This window comes from Neovison vison, chromosome 7 (genome assembly GCF_020171115.1).
Source record: "Neovison vison isolate M4711 chromosome 7, ASM_NN_V1, whole genome shotgun sequence".
Classification (NCBI taxonomy): Eukaryota; Metazoa; Chordata; class Mammalia; order Carnivora; family Mustelidae; genus Neogale; species Neogale vison.
In genome coordinates this window covers 153,428,168-153,439,844 of record NC_058097.1, presented here as the reverse complement: position 1 = coordinate 153,439,844, position 11,677 = coordinate 153,428,168, and the positions used below count along the sequence as shown (strand labels likewise).

The window sequence follows — 11,677 nt, the reverse complement described above, 5'->3', positions numbered from 1 at the left end:
GGGTCCTTGGCGCCAGGTGCACACAGTGGAGACAGACAAGTATGGAGTCTCATCTGGGTCACGTACTATCTCTGTTACTCTGAAAACCTGACTTAATTCTCTATACCTCCTGAGATTGTTAAGAAAATAACATGATTCAGTGCGCATCAGAAATTTCAAACAGACACTTTCAAGAACAATATATTAATTATTGTTATAGCCACGACATTTATTTTAAGTAAAATGAATAGCTTAGATTAATCTTCCTTTTGAGTGTCAAATCACTCAGTTACCTCTGATATTTACCTTTTCTGAATGCCCCGGAGTTCTGCTCAACGTACTGTCACTGGTTTTGCATTACAAGTTCAGTAGCCCCATTTCCTGATTGCTTACTTTTCCTCCACCACACAAGCCTGTCTCATCATTTGGGATATGATGATGTTGCTGCTGCTGCTGCTGCTGCTGCTGATGATGATGATGAAAATAACACCATGGATGATAACTTATGACTACAGTCAGCATCAGATATTAAAAGCAAACATGACAGTCACATTTTGACAGGGCGAAACATGCGGAAAATGGCTCGGCGGATCTCCTTTGTCTTGGCGCTATAAATGAGAGGGTTGAGCACAGGAGGGACAAAGAGGTACACATTGGACATGAGGACATGTACAAAACGTGGGGCATGCTTCCCAAAGCGGTGCACTACTGAGACCCCAATCATTGGCACATAAAATGCAAGCACAACCAAGATATGTGAAACACAAGTGTTGAGAGCTTTCAGACGTTCCTTGCGGGAAGCGATGGCCATGACTGAATGCAGAATGAGCACATATGAGAGAAAGATAAATATCATGTCCATGCCAAATGTGGATAAAAGAACAAAGAATCCATAGATGCTGTTGATAGTGATATCAGCACAGGCCAGCTTGATCATGTCTGGATGCAGGCAGTAGGAATGGGAAAGAACATTGGATCTGCAGATAGGCAGCCTCTTGAAGAGGAAGGGAAGGGGAAAGAGGATTATAAAGCTCCGAGCCATCACAGCTACACCTATTCCAGCAATAACTTCATTGGTGAGCACAGTGGCATAGTGTAAGGGATCACAGATGGCCACAAAGCGGTCAAAGCTCATGGCCAGCAGAATTCCTGACTCCATCATGGAGAAGGAATGAATGAGAAACATCTGGATGAGGCAGGCATCAAAAGCAATATTGCGGGCATTGAGGCAGAAGGTTCTGAGCACCGTGGGCAATGTGGCCATGGACATGGCCACGTCACTGAAGGACAGCATGGACAGGAAGTAGTACATGGGCTCGTGGAGGCTGGGCTCCACTCGCACGGCCTGTAGGATCAGAGCGTTGGCTCCGAGGGCCACGGCATACATCACGCAGAGGGGCCCTGCTAGCCAGGAGTGAGCGCTCTCCAGACCAGGGATGCCAGTCAGGAGGAAGGAAGCAGGATGGGTGACATTGAACAGTCCCATGGCAGGGGCAAGTCAGCCACACACTTAACAGGATTGGACCTGTATCATGGAGGACTTCTGAGAATTGCCCTTACTGGAGGACACGAAGCCAGGGAGTAGCACGCACAGGGCATGAAGTCTACAGTAGAAACTGTTGCCTTCCTGAAATCACTGGTCAGGGGAAAACATTGGCAAACTTCTTTTCTTCATGTTTCCCCATCATCAGGCTAGAAGCTGGGCTAATAACCCTCTGCTTTACACATGAAAGGAGACAATGATCAATGTTTCACAGATCTCCATTAGGTACAAGAAAATCTTCAAGTCCTCTTATGTTAAGCTATGTTATCCACAACTTTAAGGTGTCCTTGAAGGAGCACTGAACAGAAATAAGTCCAATTATAGGTAGTTAGTAGAAAGAACGGTGAGAGTTTGAGTCATCAGGAACTCATGTTATGAAGCCCTTACCAGGCAGGCACAGCCTCCGGCACTGCCTTACTCAGCTCTTCGGACAGTGACACATGCTACTGACTGCATTCCCAGACCTTAATCACAAGGATTTCTCTGTGAGTGTGATTACAGTTTGTATTGTCCTGTTATTCTGATGTTCTGTTAACTCTTTCACCTTCATTGCCTCATGATAGATAAAGATAGACAGGGCTGAAAGGCTTTCTGTCAGGCAGAACTGTTTCAGGCTAAGGCACCCTCCTTTGGGAAGGAACTCCCGAAATATTTTCCATTTCCCCTTCCTCTCCCAACTCTAACAAAGCAAGGCTGGAGTATGATCTCAAAGTCCTTGCTGATCAGATGGAGGAGGAAGGGGACATGGGATGTCCAGGTATCCACAGGCCCCAGAAATGCTCCCTTGAGGACTAATGCAGCCTCATCACATGGGGAACATTCCTGGCTTATCTAGGGTACTATAGGACCCGGATTGCTCTGTGGTTGATAAGAAGTCAGCGACCACTTCTCTGTGTGATGGATTGATCCCTTCTAGTCATAGAGCTCAGTCTACACAGATCTATCTCCCTCCACACGTGTGGTTGCTTGGCTAAACAACCCCATTCCTCACTTTTTCCCTCCTCCCTGACCACAAGTCCTATTCTTCATACAACCCTCAGTGAAGGAATTTAGGGGAGAAATATAGGAAGATTAGTGAGCAAAAGTGACCCTGCAATTGCACTCCTGGGTATTTACCCAAAGATACAGATGTCGTGAAAAGAAGGGCCATCTGTACCCCAATGTTTATAGCAGCAATGGCCACAGTCGCCAAACTATGGAAAGAACCAAGATGCCCTTCAACGGATGAATGGATAAGGAAGATGTGGTCCATATACACTATGGAGTATTATGCCTCCATCAGAAAGGACGAATATCCAACTTTTGTAGCAACATGGACGGGACTGGAAGAGATTATGCTGAGTGAAATCAGTCAAGCAGAGTGAGTCAATTGTCATATGGTTTCACTCATTTGTGGAGCATAACCAATAGCATGGAGGACAAGGGGCGTTAGAGAGGAGTAGGGAATTTGGGTAAATTGGAAGGGGAGGTGAACCATGAGAGACTATGGACTCTGAAAAACAGTCTGAGGGATTTGAAGTGGCGGGGGGGTGGGAGGTTGGGGTACCAGGTGGTGGGTATTATAGAGGGCACAGCTTGCATGGAGCACTGGGTGTGGTGAAAAAATAATGAATACTGTTTTTCTGAAAATAAATAAATTGGGAAAAAAAAAGTGAAGTGAACTGAAAGAAAAGGGAAAAGAAACCAGTCTTCAATGAGCAGGATTCTGCAGGGCAGGCCAAAGCCAATCTGTGTGTAGACATCTACGTTTTAGTATTTGTGGAAAAAAGGGCTGCTTGACAGTCCCAGGATCACATTCCTGATCATTCCCAGCAGTGACTCACTTCCTGGGTTCTCTGGAAGCATGGGAAGAAAGAAAATCAGAGACAGGAAAGTTACATGTACTGAGCACATTGTGTGTCAGGTAATCTGTAGGAACTTTCTATCTGTTTCCTCAGTTCATCCTTGACCATGAGGTGGAGGCTCAGAGCAAGGTCAGTAGGTGGCAAGGCCTCAGTTTGAGTAAAGAGGTATAAGAATCTAGTATCTTCTTCAGTCTTGGAGACACCATTGAGGGGGAGAGAAGAAGTCGAAAGAGAAAACAGAGTCCACATTTCTGGGTGGAGACTTCAAAGGTGCTGTTGGACCAAGGAGATGGTCACAGGGAGATTCATGGTGCAAAGAAGATGTGGAAGTCCCTGTCTCCAAAGCTGGACTTTAGTTCCTGGGCCCCCAGAACTCAGAACCCTTCCTTTCTCTGTCACCACATGTGGACCAGGTGGTTTAGGGGACAGGGTGCTGTAGGGGGTGAGGAGCCCTGGACTCACTAACCTGCTCTGGCTTGCCCTGGCCATGTGAGCTTGCCCTGGCCGTGTGAACTTGGGAGAAGCCAGTTCTCTTTCTACAGAGAACCTCTTTCCCCTTATCACTCTTTTTTGTGATGTATTTTATGATCCTTTAGGGCTCTGATGTTCTTTCACATTTTAATTTCTAGTCAAAGACAATGCTTATGAAAGTTTGCTGTGCAAGAAGGCTCACATAGAGGATGAACAGCTGTAGGATGAACACAATAGTCTTCTGATGAAACAGCCTTGAAATCAAAGGCAGGAATAGAAGATTAGAGGTGGTTGGCAAAGCCAGCTCCTGTGGAGTTTGGGACTAGCTGATTTCTTTATTCTTTTATCTCCTGGGTAACTTTACATAACTTATCTCAGAATTCATAGTCATCATTTGCATAGATATAGGGCAAACTAGAAGGGATTATGCTAAGTGAAATAAGTCAAACAGAGGAAGACAATTACCATATGGTTTCACTTATATGTGGAACATAAGGTATAGCACTGGGGACCTTAGAAGGAAGGGAAAAATGAAGAGTGGGAAATCAGAGGGGGAGACAAACCATGAGAGAGTATGACTAAAGGAAACAAACTGAGGGTTTCAGAGGAGTGGGGGGACAGGGTAACTGGGTGATGGGTATGAAGGAGGGCATGTACTGAATAAAGCACTGGGTGTTATAGGCAAACAATGTATCATGGAACACTACATCAAAAACTAATGATGTCCTATATGGTGACTAACATCACATATTAAAATTAAAAAAAAAAGTAAAGAATTCATAATTAAATGCAAAGTTTGTTAATGTTAGTCAATCCATTTTGTAGTCTGTGAACACTTTGCTCCAGGATTTCAGAAATTTGCCCTTGTCCTGAGCTGACTTTCCTCCCTGAACTGCTACAATGTTAATGAGTCCTAGCAACATGGATTCAATGGACATTTAACCTGCAGGCTGAGCTATGTGCAGAAACAGAGTGTATTAGCCAGAGTTCCACAGTTAGTGGCAGTGCCCAGGAAGGAACCCCCAGTCCAGGGCCTTGCCCCTGCACTGCTGGCTCTACTAACCTCCAGGTGCTCTCTCCCTCTTCTCCTCCCTCCACTGCCTTCCCAGTTGCACTCTTTCTTAGAGCAGTGTTCAAGGAGTCAGCTAGCTGCACCCTGATGGATCTCAGAACTTACCAGAAGCCAGACAGAGGAGAGACTGGAGGAGCAACATGCCCATCTCTCTATCTGCTGCAGTGAATTCATACCTGCCCCTTTTGTATCTAATTCTAAGCCTCTGGAGAGAGCAGGGTGATGCTGCTTTGTGTCTGAAAATGCATCAGGAGGGTTTTAGCCTCTAGAGGTTCTTAAGGACCCTTGAGAATTAAGCATGTGTTTCTGTTTCTGAAAAAGAACCCAGCAATTAATCAGGCCGTCCAATTCTTTACCCACTGCAAGACACCATTAGTGATGGCTGGGCATGGGTATAAGAGAAGAGTTCAGGGTTATGTCATCTGTTGAACAAGCAGAACAAATAAGATATAAGCTGAAAATTTAACAACACAGTTCAGGAAGAGTTATCACTGTACCTTGTGCAGGTTCTCAAATGGTGCTCTAGTTCAGGTTTTGTGCTTCCTGTCATTGTGCTCCCATCATTTCCTCTGCATGGAATTCTGCCGTCTAAGCTTTTCCTGCTGAATCCCACAGCTCTAAGTTCATTCTAAGCTTTATCCGATCTGTGATTCTTAATGTGAAGCTGAAACTGAGACTTTGAAGGGTGGGTGCTGTTCAGGTGGTGCTGGGGTCTCATGAGTTCATACATAAGGCTTGTGTGCCCCTGGATGGGGCAGCAAAGGTGGGCAGGGACTTCCCTAGCTTGTTCTGAGGTGTTTCATAGGTCATGGTAAGACACGTTCTGGAAATGTGGAAAGGTGTAAAATGGAACCAATAATGATGTGGAATTCCTTCTCATTGAGGCTGCCTTATCCCCATTAGCCGATCTTGGGAACTGGCTGGCAAAGGAGAAGTGTCAATTACAGAGTTCTAGCCCCAGAATCACAAAGAATAACATAAAGAGTGGGATTGAGTCAGAGTAAAAGTAACGTAATAACAGGCAAGATAAAATAATGAGCTTCCTCCTAGGAATTGTTTACATAGGTTTCAAAAGAGGAGAGAAACTGACCAGCAAAAGGGAATAACACCTAGAGATTTGCAGCAAAGGAAGCCACTGACTGCTACCCCTAGGTGGGAGAGTTCCAACCCAAGGTGACCTTGCCCAGCAGAAGCTGGAGCCATGGCACAGAGGCAGACCCCTACTGGTTACTTAGCTTCGGGCAGGAGAGTGGAGTGAGTGACATTCCCCCTGTCTGCTGATGCTGTTGACACCTGAACCCAGGTGGAGTCTGGGATATTCATGTAATGATAGAGGAAGAGCTGCAGAAGGGTGCGTAGTGGATCTGAGGGTAAAGAGGCCCATCCTTGGTACTGAAGCGAAGCAACGTTCATTCATTCACTGCAGGGTGATGGTATCAGTAACACTATAAGCTCCGGGATCTCTCATGGACTTTCAGCCTCATAGGCAGCACCGTGCAAGGGGTGGACTCACTGTAACACGTTGAGGAGGAAAGTTGTTGAATTTCTAGTGTTCTGAAGGGTAGAGATTCTGATTATCTTTTCTCTCAAAGCCAGATAACCAGATTTCTCAGGTAACTACTTCAAGACTGGCACACAATAAAAACGGAAATTCTTAAAGCCTTACCAACTCAAGTAGCTTTCATGACTCTTTCATTATAGCGTTGTTTATTTCTGCCATGAAAGCAGCAGTAGCACTGTTACAGTTGGCTCTACAGGGATCTGTAGTCTCCACTGTGGAGAGCAGTCTGGGGAAGGAGCCAGATGCTTCTACGATGGGACACAGGGATAGCATGAGTGTTTACTTGTTAATAAGCAGCTGACCTTGGGACAAAACAAGCTCCACCTATAAGTTGGATTCTTTAACCAGATAAAAAGATATCCATTGCCTAAGTATATAAATGTATCCCATAATACATTTAAGTACTGATTTTATACACGGGATGATCAGAGTTGGTTTCAATGGGGACTTGAGATGGTTGAATTTTCACCGTGGTTTTTAAAGTGGCATGTTCTTTCAAAAGAATGGTCTATGTCTTGCTTCATTTTATTTTTATTTTATTATTCGTATTATTTGGCACCATGAAGTAAACACCCTTTGCCTCAGTTTCTCTACCCCTACTACCGTATCTTATATCCATCCAGGGAGCAGGGCCAGAGTCAAAGCTACTGGGTAGGATTAGGGATGGAGAGCCATGTTGAGCCATCCCTTGGAGACGCCTTGTTTTATGAGGCCCTTGGCTTGAGGCAACTTCCTTCTCCATGACGAGACACCTGGCTTCTGATTGCTTGTCCCTTGTCCCTGCTGGGTGGTAGACAGTGGGCTGGGGGCCAGAGCTGAACTAGGTTGACCTTCGGCTCTGACTGAATGTCCAAGTCCCTCCCAGCGAGTCAGGAATTGGACAGGAGTGTTGGACCTGGTGCTGACCTATGGGGGATTCCCCCGTATCCCCTCTGTATGAGTTCTGACAAGGATCAGCATATCGTAGACCTCAGGTTGGAGTAGGCTGTTCCCCCAAGTAGTTAAAAAAATCCTGAACATTTTATCAGGTACAATTTCAAACACACAAAATTGAAATAATTTTATAGAGAACATCATTCTACTTACCACAGATCCTTGATATTTTATTATACTTGCTTTATCTGTATCTACTAGGTAACAATTTCTCTATCATCCCTCAGTCCATTTATCTTACTATTCATTTCAAAATAAGTTGCAGCATCAATGCACTTCACCTTAAATAGTTTAGCATGCTTATTATCAACTGAAATTTAACATTTTGTATAGTCTTTTGATTTCTTTCAGACATATAATGCACAGAATTTACATTTGATAAGTTTTGATAAATGCATTGATTTTCTTGTGAAATATGTTTATGACCTATTTCTAGGAAGTTTCTGAGGAATTTTTGCACTGTTGAATGGATCACTTTTTCAGTATTTAGCTTCTTTGCAAGAACAGGCAATGCTGCTCTGTATAACATCAGTTTTGAGAATAACGTCTGGAGGAGAATAATGCTCAAAAATGTTGGGTTTAAAAAATTTTTTTTCCTTGGTTTTATTTGAATGGAAGTAAGTTTGTAATTTTTAGGCTCCATAAAGTGTTGGAGTCAAGGGAATGCTTAAATAGGAAGCAAGCTTGTGGATGCTGACATACATTTGTACAAAAATATGCAATGCATTTAAACTCCATATATGAATCCATGAATAGATGTGGTGGACTGTCATTGAATGTCTTGTTGATCTCTTAATGAGAATGTGGATAGGTTTGAAATGTATACTTTTGGATATGTGATCATAGTGATATATTTGAAATATATTATTTCTTCAAGGATGCATATGAGTCTCCAATGATTTATAAGATTATGTCCATAATCTACATGAGTCTCTATAATTAATGAAAGAATAGAGAGTTTGGAGTGTTTGGTGTGTCAAGATAGGTGACTGAAACAAGATGGGATAGGGAGGGAGACAAACCATAAGTGACTCTTAATCTCACGAAACAAACTGTGGGTTGCTGGGGGGAGGGGGGTTGGGAGAAGGGGGGTAGGGTTATGGACATTGGGGAGGGTATGTGCTTTGGGGTAAATTGGAAGAGGAGATGAACCATGAGAGACTATGGACTCTGAAAAACAATCTGAGGGGTTTGAAGTGGTGGGGGGGTGGGAGGTTGGGGTACCAGGTGGTGGGTATTATAGAGGGCACAGCTTGCATGGAGCACTGGGTGTGGTGAAAAAATAATGAATACTGTTTTTCTGAAAATAAATAAATTGGAAAAAAAAAAAAGATAGGTGACTGATTAGAGATTTGGGCAATTAAACATATTTGTGTTTATCTGTTTGTATGTGTATGGATTGAAAAGAGGCACTGCAAATATTAATAAATAAATGGCTAAATATGACTAGCGCCATATTTGTGGGAGTCTTAGAATGTCCAAGACTATGCATGTTTGTGTGCATACATGTGTTTGCATCCCTTGATCAAGAACAGAATCACATAGTAATGGATATGGATGATGACATCAGGGATGATGAGACCAAGAATGGGATTCTCCTGGGAACAAGTCTCATATGGCCCAGCTCACTGCTCATTGATACCACGTACTCTATTATTTACACTTTCCCTCCTCCCACCACAAACAAACCCTGGGATTCTAAGATGGTCATAAATTTGTGAGTCCTAGAAAAATGAGCTGATGTTACTCTCCCAGCTGGACTCACAGACCAGTACATCCAGCTACAGGGAAAAGAACCGTCTGCCACCCAGTGAGTGTCCATCCTTTGGATTGCCCATGTGGACTTCTTATCTAGAAGGTGTCCCAAACTTTAATACTCTTACTGCAACTTCAGACAGACTCTGCCCCTCATATTTTTCCCTCCAAATATCAGCCAAATCTTTTTGCTGACAAAGTCAAGGATCACAGATTCTGATGCCAGGTCTCATCTTAACAAAAACCCTAACACCAAACCATATACCCATAAAGTTAAGGAGACTTAAATGCATCAGATCTAGATTTTATCTTCTGTGTATTCCATGCTTTGGTTTGCCTGCAATTTGAATTATTGTCTCATAAACCTAATCATTGGATATGCAGCTGGAGACAAGATCACAGAACCAAATGCATTGAAGTCATTCAACCTCATGGTATTCAATCTTAGCTAGATTTTTAGGATTGAATATGTCTTGGGAATGTAATTGGTGAGGATATTACTGTGGGTCTGTTAATACTGATGTATTATTTGTGGCACTGTGTGTGTATGTGTGTGTGCGTGTGAGTGTGTGCCTGTGTGTGTGTGTTTATAAGTCTGTGTTCTGGAGAGTGTACATATGAGAGGATATCTGAAACATTGTATAGTGTCAGTGAGTAGCTATGAGTCTCTGTAAATTCTGTGGTTGTGATGGTGTTGAGTGTGACCAAAGGAGTGCATGATGGTTTCTGTGTGTGCGATGTAAGATAGTCCCCATGGATAGACCTGAATGTTTAAGTGTGTGTAGGGGTATAAAGATGTACATTTAGTGACAATTTTGTGTGACCATGTTTATGTTCATCCACATCCTGTGTAAAAGAGCCACATTTTTGTGTCTGTCTCCATCTTCTTGACTTTTCTTCCTAAATGAGTCACATTTAGGAAGACTTAACTGACACCCTTATGGTCCAAACAATGAAAAATGGTTGTTAGGTGGTGGCAGAACATGTTTTATTTGGAGTAGAAGTTTTCAGAGCTGCTTTCTAGACTGAGGAAAGTCTGGAATGTCTGCCTGAAATATGACCGTCTGGTTTACCTAAATTTGCACACCAGTATTTAATATATATTGTGAGAGAGACCATAGTATCTGTTGGCGTGGCACTCTTAAGAGTCTTTCCACTTCTTCAGTATGTGAAAATAATCTTGGAGTGAAGATGATAAAAAACCAAATCTGGGTAGGCTGGATTTGAGAAGACTTTTTGGAGACATTGTCTTTGAACCTGGGTCAGGAGAAAGAGAGACACTTAGAGGGGGAATAGGGAAAAGAAACTCTACTCGTTAAAGGATTCCTTTGGATTCTCATTTGGATGAGCAAAAATGAAGGAATATACAAATTTCCTTCTCATGGTTCACGTACTTTCTCTATCACCGGTGCTGTGTTAGGATGTGTGCTAACACACCAGTGCTGTGTTAAGATTATTCCTAACATCTGGGGGTTCTCCAGCCTCTGGGAACCATCTAATTTCACTGTATTTATTAAGAAGACAGGGAAAAAGATGGAAATTTTAGAAAGTCAAAGGATTAAGGAGTTGTTATAAGAAAATAGGGGAGTCATTATGCCTAAATTCCAAAGGGGAGCTTATTTTGTTTTTTTTAATTTCAAATATAGATTTTTCCAGTTTTATTGTGATATTATTGACATATAGCATGTGCCAGTTTGGGGTATACAGTGTGAGATGAACAGTTAACCTACTGTGCTACCCAGGTGCCCTAAGTTCTGAGAAGAAGTCTTTCATGGTATGGTTTTCTCAATCTGCACCATTCTGACTACTGTTTACTTTTCCTGGAGTTAGACTGCCACTGCTTAAGGAGAAAGACAAAGAAAGAGTCAGTAAAGAAGCTATAAAAAGAGATGTGAAGTAGGAGGAAACTAAGCTGCCAACAATATTTACTCTGATGGAGAGCTCACCTGGATGAAGAGAGAGAATGTTTTCATCCAGTTGAGCAACAAAGAGGTGACTGGTGAGCATAGAGGTGAGCACAGAGTGAGTTATTTTAGTTGGTAGGGGAAAGTGTGGCAACCACAGTATAATAAATTGAACAGTGATAGAAGGTAAGGCCAATAAGTTTGAAACCTTGATGTAAAATGGGTCAACCTGATGATTCACAGACCTTTACCCCTGGGGCCAATAATACATTATATGTTAATAAAATTAATTTAAAAAAATAAGTTTGAAACCTTGACTTTCAGGATCTCAGAATGGAACTAGGAAAGCAGACATATAAACAAGCTCCCTTTCCACAATAGGGTGACAGTGTTTCAGGGAGTTTGACTAAGAATTAAGGAAGAATTAAGAGAGGGACAGTTACATTTTTATGGTGGTCTGTCTGGTCTTATACATGCTTATTGCCTGAAGGGCAAGAGACAGGAAAGGAGAGACTGAACTTAAAGTACAGTAGACTAATGGGAGAGGTTTTTGAAAGAGATAGCAAGAAATAGAATTCTGGAGGTGGAGGTCTTGGCCTTGGACAAGGGGAGACA

General features: G+C 42.7%; 1 protein-coding gene across 2 annotated transcripts; it reads right to left on the bottom strand.

Annotated features, from left to right (window-relative positions):
* Positions 1-526: 526 nt before the first annotated feature.
* Positions 527-4,228, bottom strand: LOC122914196 (olfactory receptor 51I2). 2 transcript variants are annotated; one of them, XM_044260825.1, is made up of 2 exons: positions 4,198-4,228; positions 527-1,443 (listed from the first exon to the last, which is right to left on the bottom strand). In XM_044260825.1, exons 1-2 carry the CDS (start codon positions 4,226-4,228, stop codon positions 527-529), a joined length of 948 nt encoding a protein of 315 aa, XP_044116760.1. The 2 variants fall into 2 exon arrangements, with proteins under 2 accessions (XP_044116760.1, XP_044116761.1); XM_044260826.1 differs by lacking the exon at positions 4,198-4,228 and having other exon boundaries at positions 527-1,465.
* Positions 4,229-11,677: the final 7,449 nt, after the last annotated feature.

Excerpts from the sequence above, each read along its gene's own strand:
- LOC122914196 (XM_044260825.1), bottom strand. The coding sequence starts at position 4,228 with ATGACTATGAATTCTGAGATAAGTTATGTAA. Across the intron at positions 1,444-4,197 it reads TTCTGAGATAAGTTATGTAA|ATCCTGCTTCCTTCCTCCTG; the intron begins AGTTACCCAGGA and ends TCAATGTCACCC.